We start from the raw sequence: 17,532 nt of genomic DNA, 5'->3' as shown, positions 1-17,532 counted from the left end.
ACAATTAAATGGGTCATTTTTCAGTTTATCTCGAAATCCGACAAAGTCTTAGAAGGACAAGCCCATGTGGGCAATTTTACTAAATGAGTGATGCTATTAATTTGGATAAGGGTGATGCTCTATTATAACGTAATTGGATATAATTTTATTTTTAATTTAAAATTATTTAATTAATTATTATTATATTATAATTAATACTCATATTACTAAATATTATTGTTATGCCAAGTACAATATGTTATTCCAAACGGTGCCAAGCAGCCACTTACAAAGGAAAACTTGTAGAAGCAACAATGAAATGAATCACAAATTTCTGAAAACAGGATATGGCAGAAGCCATGAATATTTATTCTGAATCTGAAGATTGATTAGTGTCTTGGTTTGCTTCTGCTTCGGCTCATCTTATGCAGAAGAGGAATACAAATTCCAGCAGATGTATGAACTCCATGTTGATGTGGTTCAGTCGTATTCATACCCATATTGGAGAATGTTCCACCTCTCACTGATATTTTCTGATTACCCTCTTCAAAATGGAATCCATTCGGGAAGTAAAAGCTTCTTCTTCCTTCTCCGGCCTTAAATCCAATCAGTTTGCCTAGTGACACACTATGGTCTTGGAAGAACGATGCTGTGGACTGCCATTGCCAGCACAAGATTTTCTTAAGCCTTCTGCGTTATTAATGTATTTTCAAGGTAAAAACATGCTAACATAAAAGTTACCTCAGTGTCAAGGTTGGAGGATGAGAATGAGGAGAAACTGATTGATCGCACTTGAATGGAGTAAGGTTGATCTGCGGCTGCTGGAGCAGTCTGCTGCTGTCTGCTCTCCAGCACTTGAAGTCTTGCCTTCATAATCTCTAGCCCAAATGGCCATCCCTTCGAGATCTCATGCTCCTGAAAACCAACTGCCATTAATTCACTCGTATAAAGCTTCAAGTTTCTGATTTATGCAATACTTTCATATTATTCCCAATAAAATAGACTTGAAATATTGTACAGGGAAAACTCCACCATTGCCAAAGAAAACAACAACCTGAATTGAAATTTCTAAGAATATTTGGATTCGGGTATTTGGAAAACCACCGACAAACTTTGCCTATTTGGGATCACCAAACATTAGAGAGGAAGAAAAACTGTTTCCACAGTCATCAGTCAGATTTTAAGCATATTTCCATGTAATTGTCACAAAACAACTACGGCAATGGAAGCTATGAACAACCAGAGAATGATCCATTAGAAACTATTCAAATTAGAAATGAATCCTCCTTGAACTTGTAGGCATTTTGAACATAATTCAACAGCGACAGTAGTCAGCATACCCACAAAGAGAAAGAAAACAGTCAATCAAGATTCTTAAACAAAGCACTGTAGATTCATTGTTTGTTACTGCAACATTCCCAGAAACTGATTCTTTTCATGAATTTACACTCAAATAATCACAAAATAAAACACAATAACTTGCAGTTACATGATGAACAGAAAGAAAAACACAGTAAGAGGGAAATGACAAATACCTGAGTGGCCATGGTTTCTCAAACAGTTGCCACAGCACAAAGAAGCAAAATATGGAAAGGGGAGTTGGTGATCACAGAAACTCCACAAAAGTAGAGAAAATTGCTTCAGGAAGACCACATTTTTGGGTAATCGCCATGGAAATTGTTCCTTAAACATGAGACTATTAATGTTCTGGGTCCCATCTGGGTGTTCACCTATTTAAGTCACAGCTTGATTATTTTTTTAACAACTGATAACCACAACTGCTCAGACACAATAACTACACTTTAACCGTTGATTTACCGCCATATTATAAATTTTCAAACTTCTTCAACCCCAATTAAGCCAACCAGGAAAATGTAAAAAAAAAAAAAAGATCTTTTGTCCTATCATGGGCTACTTAAGAAACAATAAAAGCTATGCTGTTGAATCATTAAGAGCCTGAAATGAACGTAAGAGCGCTCTCCATGACTCTTCATCAATGTGTGATTCCTGTGCCCGCGTACAAAAGCAACAGTGTTAGGTCCAAAAAGAACAAGAAGACAAGGAGAATAGTAAGGCTTTCTTGGTTGTTCATTGAGCAAAAAACTAATGAAGATTCTGTGCAGGCTATGGCATTATTCTTTTAAAACAAATGCAAAATACAAAAGAAAACAGAATATGGAGTCATTCAGTTTAAGATTGGAGTGGAGTGACAGTTGAAACTTAAAATCAGGTCGAGTACTCTGATTTCTGAAGAAGAAAACAGAAACAGAGCGTTTCACCAGTAATTGTATTAGTGATGTGAAACTAAGTGTAAGATTTTAGGTAGTCAAAGTCTTTAATTTTACTCAGGTGATATATGGAGCGTAAAACGCAAAAGAAATTATAGTTATGGTTATGGGTTAGCTTGCCAACTCTCGGGCGATGCCGACAGGCCTCCTTCGCAATCATAAACTGTAATCCATACGGCGCTTCAAGTCTACAACAACTCTGCATATTTTTGTTCACGATGATGGTAAAAATTTGGTGATGCGAAGTTAAAAGCCTAGTCAAATTGAGGCCGTTGGATTTGATCAATCTTCCTGATGCCAGATGTTGGCGTTTTGACTGTTAAATCGTGCGACATTTGTGGTTTTAGTTTACTTACAAGTACAAAATTTAATTTTAAATTAAAAATATATAATCATTCATTTATCTAATTATATATTAAAAATTATATAAACATAATATTACTCAAAAGTTAAATATCATTAAATTAATTAAGTATAAATTTAGAAAATAATGTTATCAGGGTATTAATTAGCTAGTTTTAGTGTTTTTTTTTTTTTTATAATTTAACACAATCACATGAATTTAATCTTTATGTAGAATTATATATACATATTTTTAAGTATATAATTGAATATACAGATGATATATTATTATATAATTATATATTATTTTATACATAATTTAAAATTATTTAATTAGATTATAATATATTATCTATATATTTAAATTATATATTCAAAAATATAAATAAATTATTTTGGAATTGCAAATGAAATGTCAGAATATAGAGGCCTTAAGCCTATTGATGCTTGAATTTTGGGCCCAATAGAAAGCCCAATTTATCCGAATATATCTACTAGTTTATCAATTGGGCTTCAGTTTATTGTTGAATCCGTCCATTTTCACTGTGTAAAGAACGGGTTCAAACATTACAAAGAAAATTATTTTTCTCAGAAAGAGGAAGATAATTTTACACAGTTTGCTTCCATTCATCTTATTATTTCAGTGAAAGAAACTAAGCCTCAGGCTTATAACTATGCTGTTTGTAACTGTATATGTTTAAACTTGGACCAAAAATAAAATAAAATAGAAGTTTTTCCCTCATAATATGAAGAACTTGACAGGAAATATGATCAAGCATCAACTTAAAAAATTAAATTTAATAATATATTAATAAAACTATTTATACCCAGTTTTGAGTAGATAAGTGTTATTATGTGATTAAGAGATTTCAAAACCATAAACGGTGGTGGTGGTGGTTCAAGAAATTAATCAAAATCAGTTACAAAATGCACTGTAGGATGTGGGTAAATCCCCAACTTCGAAGGTCTTGTTTGCAAGTGAAATCAGAAGCCTTTACCCCTAAACCCTAAACCTTATAAAAAATAAAACAACACTTAATCATATAATAATATCATATTTGTGAACCTACTTGATTACTTAAAATTGAGTATACATAATATTATTTGTATTACGATTAGAGAGTAGTTGTGTGAAATTAGTATTTGGTCACCAATACACGTCAGAAATCTTAATATCAATTGGGCAATCACTTAATGTTTTAATCTAAATTTATGAAAATTGAAATCAAATGCAGGTGATATTGGTAGCCAAAATTCTGAGGGTTTGGGTTAGGTTCCAGGCCCTTTGGGTTAGCATGTGCAGATGTGCTTTTATAAGTATCAACCAACTCTCGTTAGTTTAGCTAGAGCAACTACACATTTGTAGGTAGACTTTAATAAGAATTTAATTAGCCCTTATTTTTTCAATTTCCTTAATAAGATTTGGTTTGAAATAAATGTTCAAAATGATTCCTCCAAACTGCTTTAGTAAAACAATAAAACTATAATTACCCATTTTGAATACATAAATAAGTATACATTTGATATATGTCATCATCTGATGAGATGATTTTAAATTAAGTCTAAAATAATACCTAATTACATAATGACACATAAAAATATGTATCTATTTGTGTACTTTAAGTGAGTACTCATAATATTGCTTTCTAACTAAAATCCAATAGATGCCCACCTACCTTGGCAGTTCAACTTTAAATTACCCACCTAAGTTGGTGGTAATTTAATTTCATTAATTTATTGTCCACTTAATTCATTTATAATCCACTCTACTATAAACTTATTCAACAACAAATTCTCTACTTTCCTATTCAACACCTTTAATCAATGCTTTTATTTCTTGGAAAATTTTCTGGTTTTGGTGAATTGGCTTAAACCACAAGTGCAAAACAGTATTTGACTATTAGGCCAATTAGTTGAATTTGAATTGAAACCTAACCTTAGAATTATCTTTGACAATGATAAAATATTAGTGCATAATATAATGTTTGCGTTACTGTCATTTTGTAGCAAATGTTGAAACATTTAAATATGTGCCCAACTGAAATCTCAACTCCTATCAATTGCCCATTCACAGTTAATTACAAACGGGTTGGATTGATCTATCATAAGTGGATCAAAACCAAATGTGTAATTTTGATTAACTAACAATGTTATTTTCAAGAAATTTATGCTGAGTTTTTTATGTCTCAAATTCTCCTATTAGAAAGGAAAAATCTTTCTCCTTTGGTTTTGGAAACATCCAAAGATATCCCATTTTTACAATGCACATGTTAAAACTTACTTGTAAAAAAGTGATTTCATTAATTCGTAATCTTATACGAGCAATATTATGTATATTCAATTTTAAGTATTTGATTAAGTATTTAGATAATGATATTTTTTATCTCTAATTTAAAATTATTCGATCATATTATGATATATTATATCAATATTTAATTAGACACCCTAAATATTAAATCCGGAGGTGAATAGAGGAAATTGTCCCACAATTTAATTTAAGACACTCGAATTCAAAATATTAAGAATAATATTAGAATAAGGGGCACCGTGTCATTTCGGATGTACGTGTTGGGATACAAAGTTGTCAAAAGTTAGGAGGCAAAAAGTAAAGTCGAAAATTCGAACAAGTCAAACCGTCAATCACGGCGGAAGATAATCCGATTAATTTATCTTTTTTTTTTTTCTTTTAATAATTTATTAAATTAATCCCCTTTAATACTTTATGAAAATTTAAAGTAGAAGGATGACCCTACTTCAATATATTTTGATGACGTGGCAGTGGGTGACAGTGAGTAACCAACTAGTTTCAGATCTTAAACTAATCTCTTTTTCTTGATGAGCATTTGGAATTGAGTGGATGCCCTAAACTGGTCCAAGCTTCAGATAACTAGCTAGCTAGATTGATATTGACTTTGAAATTTGTATGTAGCTCCATAGCTGGGTAAAAAACGGACGATGAACAAAAAGGATAATTCTGGCTTCATCTCATGGTATGTCAGTCAGTCTTAGGCATTTTGCTCATACTAGGATGACAACAGAACTATTGAAAATGAATACCCAAACCTTCATGTCTATCCCTATAGGATAAATCTTTTTTTATTGTCGTTTCATCTCAAATAGAAAGATAACAAAGAATTCTTATCTTAAAAAAATTTTTCCTCCGTTCCCTCTCTTTGTCGACCCCTCTGGGAAAATTTCTCTTCATTCCCTTTTTTTATTATTATTTGTGTTAGAAAAATAATAAAATATTTACTAAATATCAAGATATATTTGTAAAGGTAATTCAATATAGAAGGATTTATAAGATATTTAATAAAATGAACGAATCAAAAAAAAAATGTGTTGAAGATATATTTATTTTTATTTTTGTCTATTTACTATTATAAAAATTTTAATTATCTCAATATTTATTTTTGTTTTTATTAGAGAATCTTTCTCTGTTAAAAAAAAAAACAGGCCGAAAACCTTGCTTGAAATGTTAAATTGTCGTCACTAGGCTAATGTTTGTAGGATGCAGTAGTTATTAATTTGTTGTGTTTATTAGGTGAAGGTGAACTAGGTCTATGTAGTTGTTAAAAAGCAAGTAAGACTTAGCCGCCTAATCAGAATTATTTTTTCATTCACAGTTATTAATACCAATTGAGTACAATAACCATGCGTGCTTTCTACCAACTTTTTTCTGATACAAAAACCCATATCGCCGGTATAAAACACATCTCTGGACGTAGAAACTTTTCCGATTTAGTCCACTCCGAAATTACTTGAAAGTTGCACCTAAATCTTATCCTCTATATCAACACAGTTCAATGCTGGGCGATGCGAATTCAGAGAGCCATCCTTCAGATTACTTTTTTTTTTCAGACACAATCAATAAACCTATGATCATTTTTAGTCTCTGTAGATCACCGTGTATAAAGAACAGTTTAGTGGAAAATAATGGGAAAAAAAATGATCATCATCTTGCTGAAAGAGAGTCAATGTTGTCATCTTTAAGAAACACTAGCAAGTGCCAAACAAATTAGCACTAAGAAGAAAGACGAAAGTCCAATTTGCATTATATCTCCTAATCTATCGAGAAGTTCTTTCTTTTTTTTGTTTGGTCCCGAATTTGAAAGTAATATAGGACCCATATTTTACAAAAGCAACTCATGTACCCGACACTCCTTCTCATTATAATATGAGATGTTACTTTAATAATTAAATGTTTCCCAAAATAATATCATCATCATATATTGTTAGGTGACCTTAAGCAGGATTATTAATGGACCGCAATTACATACATAGATGAAATGGCATTAAATTTACAGTAATTAATATACTTTTCACATCTTAGCGGGCTATGATAATGGAGGAACGTGAAAGAGAAGCAAGAAAAGCTGTATATAATAATTCATGAACAAGAATTCGAAAAAACCATACATGTTCTCAAACATACCTTAGCATTTCAGAGTGCACGATGATGATGATAAAAACCCAAAAACAAGATCAAAAAATTAATAAAAACTTAATTATCCTAATAAAAACTTAATTTGCAGCTAATTAAACACCATTACTAGAAGTGATTTCACTTTTATGTGTAAACAACGGGTGCTTGGATCGATTCATCAATCATTGAGCTCATCAAACTCATACTGGTTCTGGTTCTTATCCATGAAGTTATTGTACTCGTAACTTTTCTGATTGTTGCTATTGTAATTCCGACTGTTGTACTCATTCTCTGAACTCTGATACCGATTGGGATAGTAGCTATTCTTCTCATTCTGAACGTCGTAATAATACTTGCCATTCTCCAGGAACTTCGTGTCACTCATGCCCTGCTTCTCACCATTGTTGCCGCCATTGTAGTAGTTATAGTAGCCGTTGTTGTTGTTGTTGTTGTTGCTGTTTGCCAAGCTGGTGTAGCCATTTTCCTTGTACTTGGAGCCGCTCATGTTGTCCGGCTGACTCCAAAAAGCATTCTTGTTGTAGTAATAATTGTTGTTGTTGTTGTATCCACGGTTGTTGTTGCTGTAGTATTCTTGGGTTTGAGACTGGGTAGTGTACGGGGAATAATTTTCCGCGGCGGAGGTGATCGGGGTGGTGTAGGGTTCATAACTCCCGGTGGTGGTGGTGGGAGTAGTGTAGGGCTCATAATAGGTTGGTGTGGTGGTAGTGGGGGTGGTGTATGGTTCATATTTCTCTGCGGCGGAAGTGGTGGGAGTAGTGTAGGGCTCATAATAGGTTGGTGTGGTGGTAGTGGGGGTGGTGTATGGTTCATATTTCTCTGCGGCGGAAGTGGTGGGAGTAGTGTAGGGCTCATAATAGGTTGGTGTGGTGGTAGTGGGGGTGGTGTGTGGTTCATATTTCTCTGCGGCGGAAGTGGTGGGAGGGAACTGACCGGTTTCGTGGCCGTATAATCCGTAGCCATTTTCAGTCTCCGGGATAAAAGTGGGTTCTTGCTGTTGTTTCTGCTGTTTCTGTTCTTGATACTTGACTGTTACTGTCTTTTGATTCGTCGTCTCCGGGACAAAGCTGGGCTCTTGTTGTTGCTTGTTCAAGCTTTGCTCTCGTGTGTTGGGGAGTGTCGTCTCCTGAACATTGTTGTTGTTGGAAGTGCTGGGAACTTTGCTGAAGAACTGGCTCTCTCTAGCATGAATTTGCAGAGAGATCGAGAGCGTTAGCAGCAAGAGAAAAGGGAAGAGTTTCAGAGCCATGGTGATACGCGTATAGCTAGTAGAGGGAAAGCTGTGAAGACTGGAACTTTAGGCAGAATATATAGACCTCTGTCTCTCCTTGAGAAAAGAAAAGCAAAGAAATAAATAAATAAATAAAATTTCTATCTCATGACAAATTCAACTCATTAGTTGGAAACAGGATGAGGTTGGGTGATGAGTGATGATTGTGGTCCATATTTAACTAATAGAACTGTTTCTTCTTGTTTCTTTGTTAATCATATTATGGAGTCTTTTAAGAAAGACCCTTTTTAAGTGTAATTTCGCCATGGAAACGATACAAAATTGTGCTTAGTAATAGGGTTAACTTAAGATACCCTCCTCATCAGCCCTTAAAAAAAGTAGCAAAGAATCCCGAGATAATTGTACATCTTTCCCACCACAAAGATTTGATGTAGAAAGCACTCCAATTCATTTATTTATATGCGGTTAATTATGCCTATTTAATTTTAATTATTAATAAATTAAATATATAAGTAATATATAATTATATAATAAATTAATTTTAAATTAAAGGTAAATTAATATCCAATCATAAAATACTATATTATTTGAATACACTATATATGATAACTTAGTATAAGTATTTTGAATATTTAACTAAATATTTAGATTTTTTTTTTTATAACGAAGAATTCTATTTGAACTGAACTATCACATAGGATGAGAAACAACTAGCTTGAGTAGAACAAATCTCACCTATAATTATTGAATTAAATAAGTTTAATCTGATTCAAGTAAGTTAGTTTAATCTTGATATATTATTAGAACAGACTTGAATTTATATTCTCTCATGTATAAAATCTATTCTTTTATTATTTAAATTATTATTTGAAGATACATATTTAAATTTATTACTAATTTAAAATTATTAAATTATATATTAAATATTTAAAATTAAGAATATATAATTTTATTAATTAAATAAGGGTACTTAAGTATTGCGTAAGATTGAAGGGATTAAATAAGAGGGGTAAAATAGGAAATTGAAAAGAATGGGAAGGAGTGGGGAGGGTAATAATGCGTGGATTGAGGAAATGGTGGGGACAAAAAGCATGTGCTCTCTGTTCTTTGTAACATATTTACATACCTACCCACTTTCCTTCTCAATTTCATGGGCCCCATTCGCCACAATCCACGCTCAATTTCTCATCAAATATGAAAATTTTTTCTTCGAAATGATAAAATTTTTAATCATAAAATTAAGCATTTTTATCAATTATATAATTCATCAATTAACAACTAGTTTCTTTGATACTTCTACTGAGTAAAATTAGATTAACTCAAATAAGGTTTTATTGGTCGTAAAAAGAGTCATCAAGAGAGAAATGTCGAAGAAAAAAATTGCCATTCACCAAATTTGTTTTCAAAATCCTAAATGAAAAAAATAAATTTTTTAAAATTTAATCATACAAAAATTATTAATTCAACCAATAAATTTGATCACTTTTTCAGAATTTTTAATGGATTGGCTTGTTATTTACGCAAGAGAGTGAGAAAAAGAAGGCTTCTTATGGTAAAAATAATTGAACATTTAATCTGAAATTGATAGGTTACAGTAAAATTGGTAAAATAAATTTGGTAATATAAAATTAATTAAATGGGTTGGGTTGGTAAGTTTATTGAGTAGCTATTTCAAATGAAGCAACTAATTTTTTGTTGCCAATTAAACCATTTATTGTCAAATATTATTTTTGTATGCAGCAGCAGGTGCCCACACAACATGACTGTTTAGCTGGTCAGGTTCTTTTTGGCACAAACTTTTTTTTTTTTTCTTTGAAGAATATTATCATTTTTCTCATAAATGCATGGGGCCATATTGTAAAAAAGAGGTAACAATGGACATTAAAGCAAAAACATATAATATAATTGGTTAATTTTTATTTTTTTTTCAGCATCATAGAAGAAAGTGATAGAAATGACAATATGGAGATTTTTACAAATTGATTATTTCATAAATTGAGGCCAATGACTAAGGTAATTAAGTCCTGAGATAATGTTGTGTGACCAACTTATGTTTAGATTTGGTTGTCCAAGTTTTTAACATCTTTTTTCAAGCTATTCAATTATTATAGATTCATTTTTTGAAAATTTTAATTGATGATAAGGGATTTATATCTCTATTCTTGACATTCTCCCGTAAGTTGTGAAAAAAAGAATACAATGTAACTTCTTTGTAAGTCCCTTTTTTAACGACATATATGCCCTCCCTCAAGTTGTTGTGTTTGCCTCTTTCAAGCTTGTGTATTTGCCTCTTTAAGCCAATATCATGTGAGAGGGTGTGGAATAGTGCTTCCAAGAGTCTTGGTGGGTATATTTGTTAGTTGCTTTTGAGATGACATGTGACAAAGGTTAGACAACTTCACTTGGTATTAAAGATGAACAGAATGACAATCAATTTAAATTTATCTCATTCATTCATGAAAATCTGAATATAATACAATAATAATCGCAACATTTTCGTTGCATTGTAGGCAAGAGTCAAGAACTTTAACAACCATATCTTTGAGCAAGTGGAATTGTTAAACAACTTCTTCATTTGTTTTGATCACAACCATGTAATTAGTTTCAACAAAGTATAGGGAAATATTAATTGCCTTTTAGATCTCTACATGATAGTTGTATGCAAAAAATGTGACAAATCTCGTGAATTGACTGTCTTATTTAGAGACATATACTTTAATCTACACATCACTATGGACTTAAAGAACATGTGCATAGTTGGTTTGAACGAAGACTTCCTGCTCAATATAGGAGGCGATATATTGAACAATGCATTTAGCTAAATATAAGATTCAATAATTGTTGCAAGAATTGACATCATAAATCGAATTGGGTCTTGTCAAGGTAAAGCAACTTAGTCATCCAATCAAACAATGGTTCTTCCTCATATTGGAAGTCAAGTGCACCAAGCTTTTATTAACCAAGTTTAGAATCTAAAACATAACCATAGAATTACAAATGATCCAATCTTCTTCATTAGGTTTCCAAAGTAGTGACTTGGTAATTTTCCATCCTCAAACCCATTTTTGTACTTAAAGATCAAGACATTCATGATAAACCTCCTCCAAGTTGGGTAATTGGTTCCGTCAAAGATGGGATGCCAGAAAATCTTCTAACTTGTCAACATTACTCAATTGATAATAAGATGTCTTTACATGTTTGCTCAATCCCTTTTTATGTATGGTTGTGGTTCTATTATTTTGTTGAAGGATTTAATTGTCCTATTCCTAAGAAAGTGCAAATAACCTTTTTTTTTTTCTTTTACCCTTTAATTTAAATATGGGTTTGAAAAAACAAAAAAATTATACGTATCAACTTTGAACATACAAATAGATATACATTAAATATATGTTATAAAATGATTGAATGATTTAAAATTAAAGATACAATAATATCTAATCACATAATAATATATTATATATGTATTCATTTGTATACTCGTAAGTAAGTAAGGGTAACATTACTCTTAATCAAAAACAAAAATAGGTGAGACAGTTGGAGGAGACCAGTGGATCCAGCCATCCAGGAACATGTAATGGATAAAACCAACTATTATAAACGGACATTTAATGCAAATGCATTTATTATGCTTAAAGAGAAAGTTTCATTAAATAATTTTGCTTGTGGATACAGTAACAACAACACAACAAAAGCTACAACTCAACTACATCTGCACTTACAGATTTTCACTTTGCAGATTGCTAGCTACATTATTAAATATTCAGCCATAACCCACTTCCTATTTTCATTTTCATCACCTAATAATGTTTCCTTAAATTTATGAGTATGATTGGGGCCATGGCTCAAGCAAGAAAAAACAGATTAACAAAAGGCTAAAGTCAAAAGAGAAACAGCAAAAGAAGCTTCTATTTTTATAAAACTCAAGTGATTTTCCTTATACTTATGATGACAGATGCATTTCTCAATTAGCAAAATACCACTTTCCGACCTATATTTAGCCATTTTCTGTGTAACTTGACTAGTCTAATGCAATAAAATCTTCAAGAAGCTCCAAATGGGTTTCACGAAATTACCTGGAAAGAGCACAATGGTGTCATTATTAGAGAAAAATTTTAAAAATGTACAGGTAAAATCTAAGGGTCTTAAGTAGAGAGGAAAGTTAGGCATTGAGGAAGGAAGTTAAAGGGCACGAGCTGAGTCTCCATCAGTGGGGTTGGATTTAGTAGTTACTGTATTGATTAATAAATGGTCGGTCAAGTGGCACTGAAAGTGACTGGGGAAGAAAGTGAAACCAAATGAAAAAAGAGATATGAAGAACTATGTTCACCCATAGTGATAAGGATACAGAAATAATAGGCTTTTTTTGTCAACGTTGGTGTTCAACAAATCTGCCAAAACTTTTTCCTTTTTCTTTTTAATTTTTATTCATCTGGGTAAAGATTAGTTTTCATCCTTGATTAGTGCTAGAGCAAATTCCAGCCTGTTTCAAAGTTTTTATTTGCTTTGCCGAGATGACAAAGTAAAAGTAAAAAATAAAAATAAAGGAAAAATAACAGGAAAAAGGTTTCCTAGGCTTCTTGTTGTTTTTGAATGGGGGAATATTAATGAGATTTTGCTTTCATTGTCTTTCTCTTTTTGTTTTGGATTTCATTTCAGTCTACAATTGAAGATCTCCTCTTAGGTTAAAATTAGTTGTGATCTATCCAATTTGAGTGTGTTTCTGAAGAAAGCCATTTAAAAAGGGCTAAACCTGGCAGTTTCTGTTCCCGTTGTGTCATCCACTATCTCTTTCTGCGGGCTGAGGTTCAAGGGTCTGCTAATAGTATTAAAAATCACATAATTATATGATGACATACATAAATATATATTCATTTATATATATAAAATAGATATACATAATATTGTTTTATCTGAAATTTAAAATTATCTGTGTTTTCAATTGTACCTCTACATAATTTGATTGGTGTCCAAGAAAGCCATTTTTCGCAAAATTATCTTCTGTCCACAGAAAATAGGAACATTTTGGTTATCATGCTTGGAATGAGAATGAATTCAGCGCGGACGGACGCTGGAAGATCGACTTTGAAATTTGATTGTTTATGGTAGAACACCGTGAAGGACTTTATTACCTTTTTTATTCTTTGCTTAATGGGCCTGAAGTTTATTGAAAATCCAGACACTTAGGTGGAATGCAAAGCTTCTCTACTCTTCGTTTTGCAATTCATGGGCCAAATTGCCCCAATGCTGTTCAGAATTACTCCAAAAATGTATACATAATGAAAGCAAAAAAATCATTAAGCAAGTTAGGAGAATAACAACAGATACAAAACAATGAAGAAAAATAAAAAATTCAAAGTAAAAGTCCAACAAACTTTCTCAATTTTGTAAACATGTAACGCTTTGATTACCTGGGCAAATGTCCAATACCTATCATCATCAACATTAAAAAAACTACTGGAATGATAATATTCATCTGATCAAGGAAACAAGTCTATCCAAAATTATGAAGGAAGACATTATCAGTTGTCTCCCAGAATCATCAATAGAGAAACTTAAGGACATGGGCAACGGTGACGGTTTTAACAGTAATCATACATGTTAATTGATACAAAGGTTGGGAGGGGGGGGCTTTGGGGGTGTTGCATTAAGTCAATCATTCTTGTGCCTTCAATGGAAAAGAAAATGAAGACTAGTTTGGATAATAGACTTGTTTTCATGAAAAGGAAGTCGGCCATTTAAAAGCGAAAAAACTAGCTGAACTTTGATGAGAGCAGCATCCAAGCAGTTAATACTGGGAAGGTTATTAGAGCAGAGGCCTGGAATTTGATAATTTTGTCAATGCCAGTGATTTAAAGAAAAAAAAGGAAAGTGGTTGCATAACACAGAAAATAGTTGACAAATGAGCAACTTAAAGAACATACCACAAAAAATATGAGTTCCTCATTGACAAGAGCAGCAGTCAATTCATTCTTTTCCATTTTTTGTTTGATTAATCCTTGCAACTGCAAATGAAAAAGATATAGTCAGATCCAAGATCATAGATGTTTCCAGGCAAAGTTGGATATAGGGACCGCTTTTCTTAGACTTCTCGTGGTCCACACAATTTAGTGTCTGACAACATAGCAATAACAATACACAATCAGCATAATAAGGAAGTTGAAGTTGCACACACACACACACACACACCGCTTTTCTTAGACTTCTCGTGGTCCACACAATTTAGTGTCTGACAACATAGCAATAACAATACACAATCAGCATAATAAGGAAGTTGAAGTTGCGCACACACACACACACACACACACATAGAAGTCACCAATATAGCAGGGTAACTAACCCATCAAAAGGGTCCCAAACATCACAATAGTGAGAACTACCACTAACACATCAGTCTTTGCAATACTTCCATGGTTTGGGAGATTGCTGAATGAGGTAAAGTAGTGAAGAACAATATTCTGCAATCTTGCAGTTAGCATTTCTCATATTTCTATGATTTTGAGAGTTGAAGAGACTAGTATAAAAGGGAAAGAAGTAAAAGACACATAGAAGTCACCAATATAGCAGGGTAACTAACCCATCAAAAGGGTCCCAAACATCACAATAGTGAGAACTACCACTAACACATCAGTCTTTGCAATACTTCCATGGTTTGGGAGATTGCTGAATGAGGTAAAGTAGTGAAGAACAATATTCTGCAATCTTGCAGTTAGCATTTCTCATATTTCTATGATTTTGAGAGTTGAAGAGACTAGTATAAAAGGGAAAGAAGTAAAAGAATCGGTACCATCATAATAAGATCAAATGTTCAACATGGAATCAAAAATTGACTTTTTACAGAAAAGAAAAACTTTCACCAAGATTATTTTAGAATTTCAAGTTATAGCAACAGAGGCAAAACCCCAATGAACTACTTTGTGCACAATAACTGAGAAAGTTTGAAAGTACAAACCTCATGGTGAAACTTCTTAAAAGCTGAAAAGAATCTCTTAAATTGTTGTTCCGCTTGAAAGAAATAAGACCTCAAAGTAGAATCTCCACCAGAAAAATAAGAATCGAATACCCCTAATAACTTTGGAAGATGTTTTTCGTAAAGTTCATTGACAAACTATAGAGATACATAAGAAATAGTTTGGTTAAGACTTACTTAAAAAATGAGTATATGCAAAAATAAGAAAATACTACCATTTCTAAAAAACTATAGAAACTACAACTGCCATTAATTATACAGATACTTTAAAAGAAAAAAAACAGAACTGAAATAACAAGAGAGATCAACATCTGCAAAATTTTCTAACTATTAAATATTACCTTCAAGAATGTGCATTTTGTAACCCTCAATTTCCTTTGAGCATTATGTGCCCTCATCTAGAAGTAAAACAGTAACAACAATATTAAAAATCGATACATTCATGGCATCAACAGCAAACACAGCAGCCTTTACTTTACATACTGAAAATTTGAACAAATAATTGAAATCATTTTCTAGGACTATACTTCTGTCATATGGAGAGCCTGCTCAAGATGTTGAATTTGAATCCACTGCTCATTGACAAAGTCTGCCATCTAAAATCAAAGTAAACAAAGATTCAACAATGAATTACAACAATAGAAAATCATTCTTAATCTTTACAAAACCCAAAACTGCATTCCTATCAGTCATTAAAATACATTCATTACTACACCTCAGCAGCCTTTACTTTAGATAATGAAAAATTGTACAAATAACAATCAACCAGTTAAATAAGAAATTGTTCCACCGCCATTAGATGAAGTCTATAAGGATAAAAATGAGGGTTGAACCTTTTCAACTTGTGAAGTAACCTCTTCCAATCTATCCTCAGCATCCTGTGCTTTAGATTGTAAAATGTGAAGATCAAAATTGTTTTGTCTGGAAACAGCCCACAGCAGTCGTACCTAAGCATCACAAAGCCTACTTTTCAAATTAGTTAAAAGTTAAATAACAATAAACACAATATCATATATGCTTCTTATGAAAACACAACAGAAATCCTTTCCTCGTTATACATAACAGTGACCAACCTCTTCTTCCAATGCAGCAACCCTTTCCTCGTTATGTGATAAGTCATGCTGCAAATTGAAATACACACAATATACTTGAGGATGAAAAGAACTGTCATATTTAACAGCAACAAGAGATTGATATAGTAAATTTAAGTTAGAATGATTGCTGAATCCTTACAATCTACGTTTGTCTCTGGTAAGAATTCCAAAAAGGCCAAAAAAAAATTTCTTAAATCAAAATATTTAATAGTTTTGCTGCGTTTCAGAAAAGAATTATTTTCTACTCTAATGAAACTCATTTACTCTACTAGAAGTTCAAACCAGTTTGAAGTTACATGGGAAGCTTAATTAAAACCTGACACTTGATAAAACAAAGCTTTATCATTACATAGAAAGTATTTTTTAATCTCTTCATTAAAAAAGAGTAACAACTGAAAGAAATAGACCTTAATATTGGATAGGAGAGATTGCAGATCTTGAATCTTGATTGCCAGTTCATCAATTAGATTGTCGCGCACCTTGATATAATTACTCCTTGCATCGAGTTTCTGCAGGCTTTCCTCCATAATAGATTCTGTTAAAACATCAAAATTCAATGATTCTAAGACTGTTTGGATTGTGATATTTAAAATGACTCTAAAAATTGGTTGAGAATATATCACCCAATCGAGAGATTTTGAGCTTGGCCTCGGCGATCTCATGGTGTTGATTTTGTGAGGTGAGAGTTAATAGGGATGATAAAATGAGGAACAAGCGAATTAGAAAAGCTGCCATTGTTTCCGCTTCTCTCAGTTCTGTGAATTGGGATCCGAATGTAACTGGATTTTCGATTTGGCAAAGGTGATGGGTGACAAAAGTTTGAATTCGTATTCGAATTTAATAAACGAGTCTGAGTTCAACAAAATTGAGTTGAGCTTGGTTTAAATAAACCCAAACTCAGAGCATAAAAAATTATGTTATCGAGCTCGTGCATAAAATATATTTAGACCGTAAAGCTAATGCGAGTATGTGAAATCTAAAAGGATTTATTCCCATTAAAAATATATTTTTTATTTTAAGGTTTTATTTTTTAAATTTTAAAATTCTCAATTATTTATTTATATATGGTTAAAATTAATGGTATTAAAAATAAAATTATTATTTTATTTATAATATTAAAAATAAATTAATATTTTATTTTATTTTTCTTTCTTAAATTTTAAAAATTAAAAGATTTATCTTAACTC

The 17,532-nt window shown here is 32.1% G+C and overlaps 3 protein-coding genes across 5 annotated transcripts; all 3 read right to left on the bottom strand.

The window, feature by feature from the left end:
• Nucleotides 1-219: 219 nt before the first annotated feature.
• LOC123218636 lies at nucleotides 220-1,673 on the bottom strand. Its single transcript, XM_044640147.1, has 3 exons — nucleotides 1,515-1,673; nucleotides 721-894; nucleotides 220-635 (listed from the first exon to the last, which is right to left on the bottom strand). The coding sequence occupies exons 1-3, from the start codon at nucleotides 1,524-1,526 to the stop codon at nucleotides 369-371; spliced, it is 453 nt and encodes a 150-aa protein (XP_044496082.1). The 5' UTR covers nucleotides 1,527-1,673; the 3' UTR covers nucleotides 220-368.
• Nucleotides 1,674-6,965: 5,292 nt separating this feature from the next.
• On the bottom strand, nucleotides 6,966-8,365 carry LOC123218221 (protein E6-like). 2 transcript variants are annotated; one of them, XM_044639518.1, is made up of 2 exons: nucleotides 7,953-8,365; nucleotides 6,966-7,868 (listed from the first exon to the last, which is right to left on the bottom strand). In XM_044639518.1, exons 1-2 carry the CDS (start codon nucleotides 8,300-8,302, stop codon nucleotides 7,214-7,216), a joined length of 1,005 nt encoding a protein of 334 aa, XP_044495453.1. In that variant the 5' UTR covers nucleotides 8,303-8,365; the 3' UTR covers nucleotides 6,966-7,213. The 2 variants fall into 2 exon arrangements, with proteins under 2 accessions (XP_044495453.1, XP_044495452.1); XM_044639517.1 differs by having other exon boundaries at nucleotides 6,966-8,364.
• Nucleotides 8,366-13,664: 5,299 nt separating this feature from the next.
• Nucleotides 13,665-17,296, bottom strand: LOC123218056. Of its 2 annotated transcripts, XM_044639258.1 has the most exons (9): nucleotides 16,969-17,296; nucleotides 16,753-16,880; nucleotides 16,325-16,372; nucleotides 16,085-16,198; nucleotides 15,779-15,847; nucleotides 15,593-15,649; nucleotides 15,234-15,389; nucleotides 14,206-14,286; nucleotides 13,665-14,100 (listed from the first exon to the last, which is right to left on the bottom strand). In XM_044639258.1, the coding sequence occupies exons 1-9, from the start codon at nucleotides 17,078-17,080 to the stop codon at nucleotides 14,035-14,037; spliced, it is 831 nt and encodes a 276-aa protein (XP_044495193.1). In that variant the 5' UTR covers nucleotides 17,081-17,296; the 3' UTR covers nucleotides 13,665-14,034. The 2 variants fall into 2 exon arrangements, with proteins under 2 accessions (XP_044495193.1, XP_044495195.1); XM_044639260.1 differs by lacking the exon at nucleotides 15,234-15,389.
• Between the last annotated feature and the right edge of the window lie 236 nt (nucleotides 17,297-17,532).

The sequence above is a fragment of the Mangifera indica genome, chromosome 6 (assembly GCF_011075055.1).
Source record: "Mangifera indica cultivar Alphonso chromosome 6, CATAS_Mindica_2.1, whole genome shotgun sequence".
Lineage (NCBI taxonomy): Eukaryota > Viridiplantae > Streptophyta > Magnoliopsida > Sapindales > Anacardiaceae > Mangifera > Mangifera indica.
The sequence above is the reverse complement of the archived record's forward strand: the minus strand, read 5'-3'. Positions and strand labels throughout refer to the sequence as shown.

Bases quoted from the DNA above. Each gene is read 5' to 3' on its own strand.
- LOC123218636 (XM_044640147.1), bottom strand. The intron at 636-720 runs GTAACTTTTATG...TGGCAATGGCAG, and splicing joins CCTCCAACCTTGACACTGAG to TCCACAGCATCGTTCTTCCA.
- LOC123218221 (XM_044639517.1), bottom strand. From the start codon at position 8,302: ATGGCTCTGAAACTCTTCCCTTTTCTCTTGCTGCTAACGCTCTCGATC.
- LOC123218056 (XM_044639258.1), bottom strand. From the start codon at position 17,080: ATGGCAGCTTTTCTAATTCGCTTGTTCCTCATTTTATCATCCCTATTA. The intron at 16,881-16,968 runs GTGATATATTCT...ATGTTTTAACAG, and splicing joins GCTCAAAATCTCTCGATTGG to AATCTATTATGGAGGAAAGC. The intron at 15,390-15,592 runs GTAATATTTAAT...GTATCTCTATAG, and splicing joins CAAAATGCACATTCTTGAAG to TTTGTCAATGAACTTTACGA.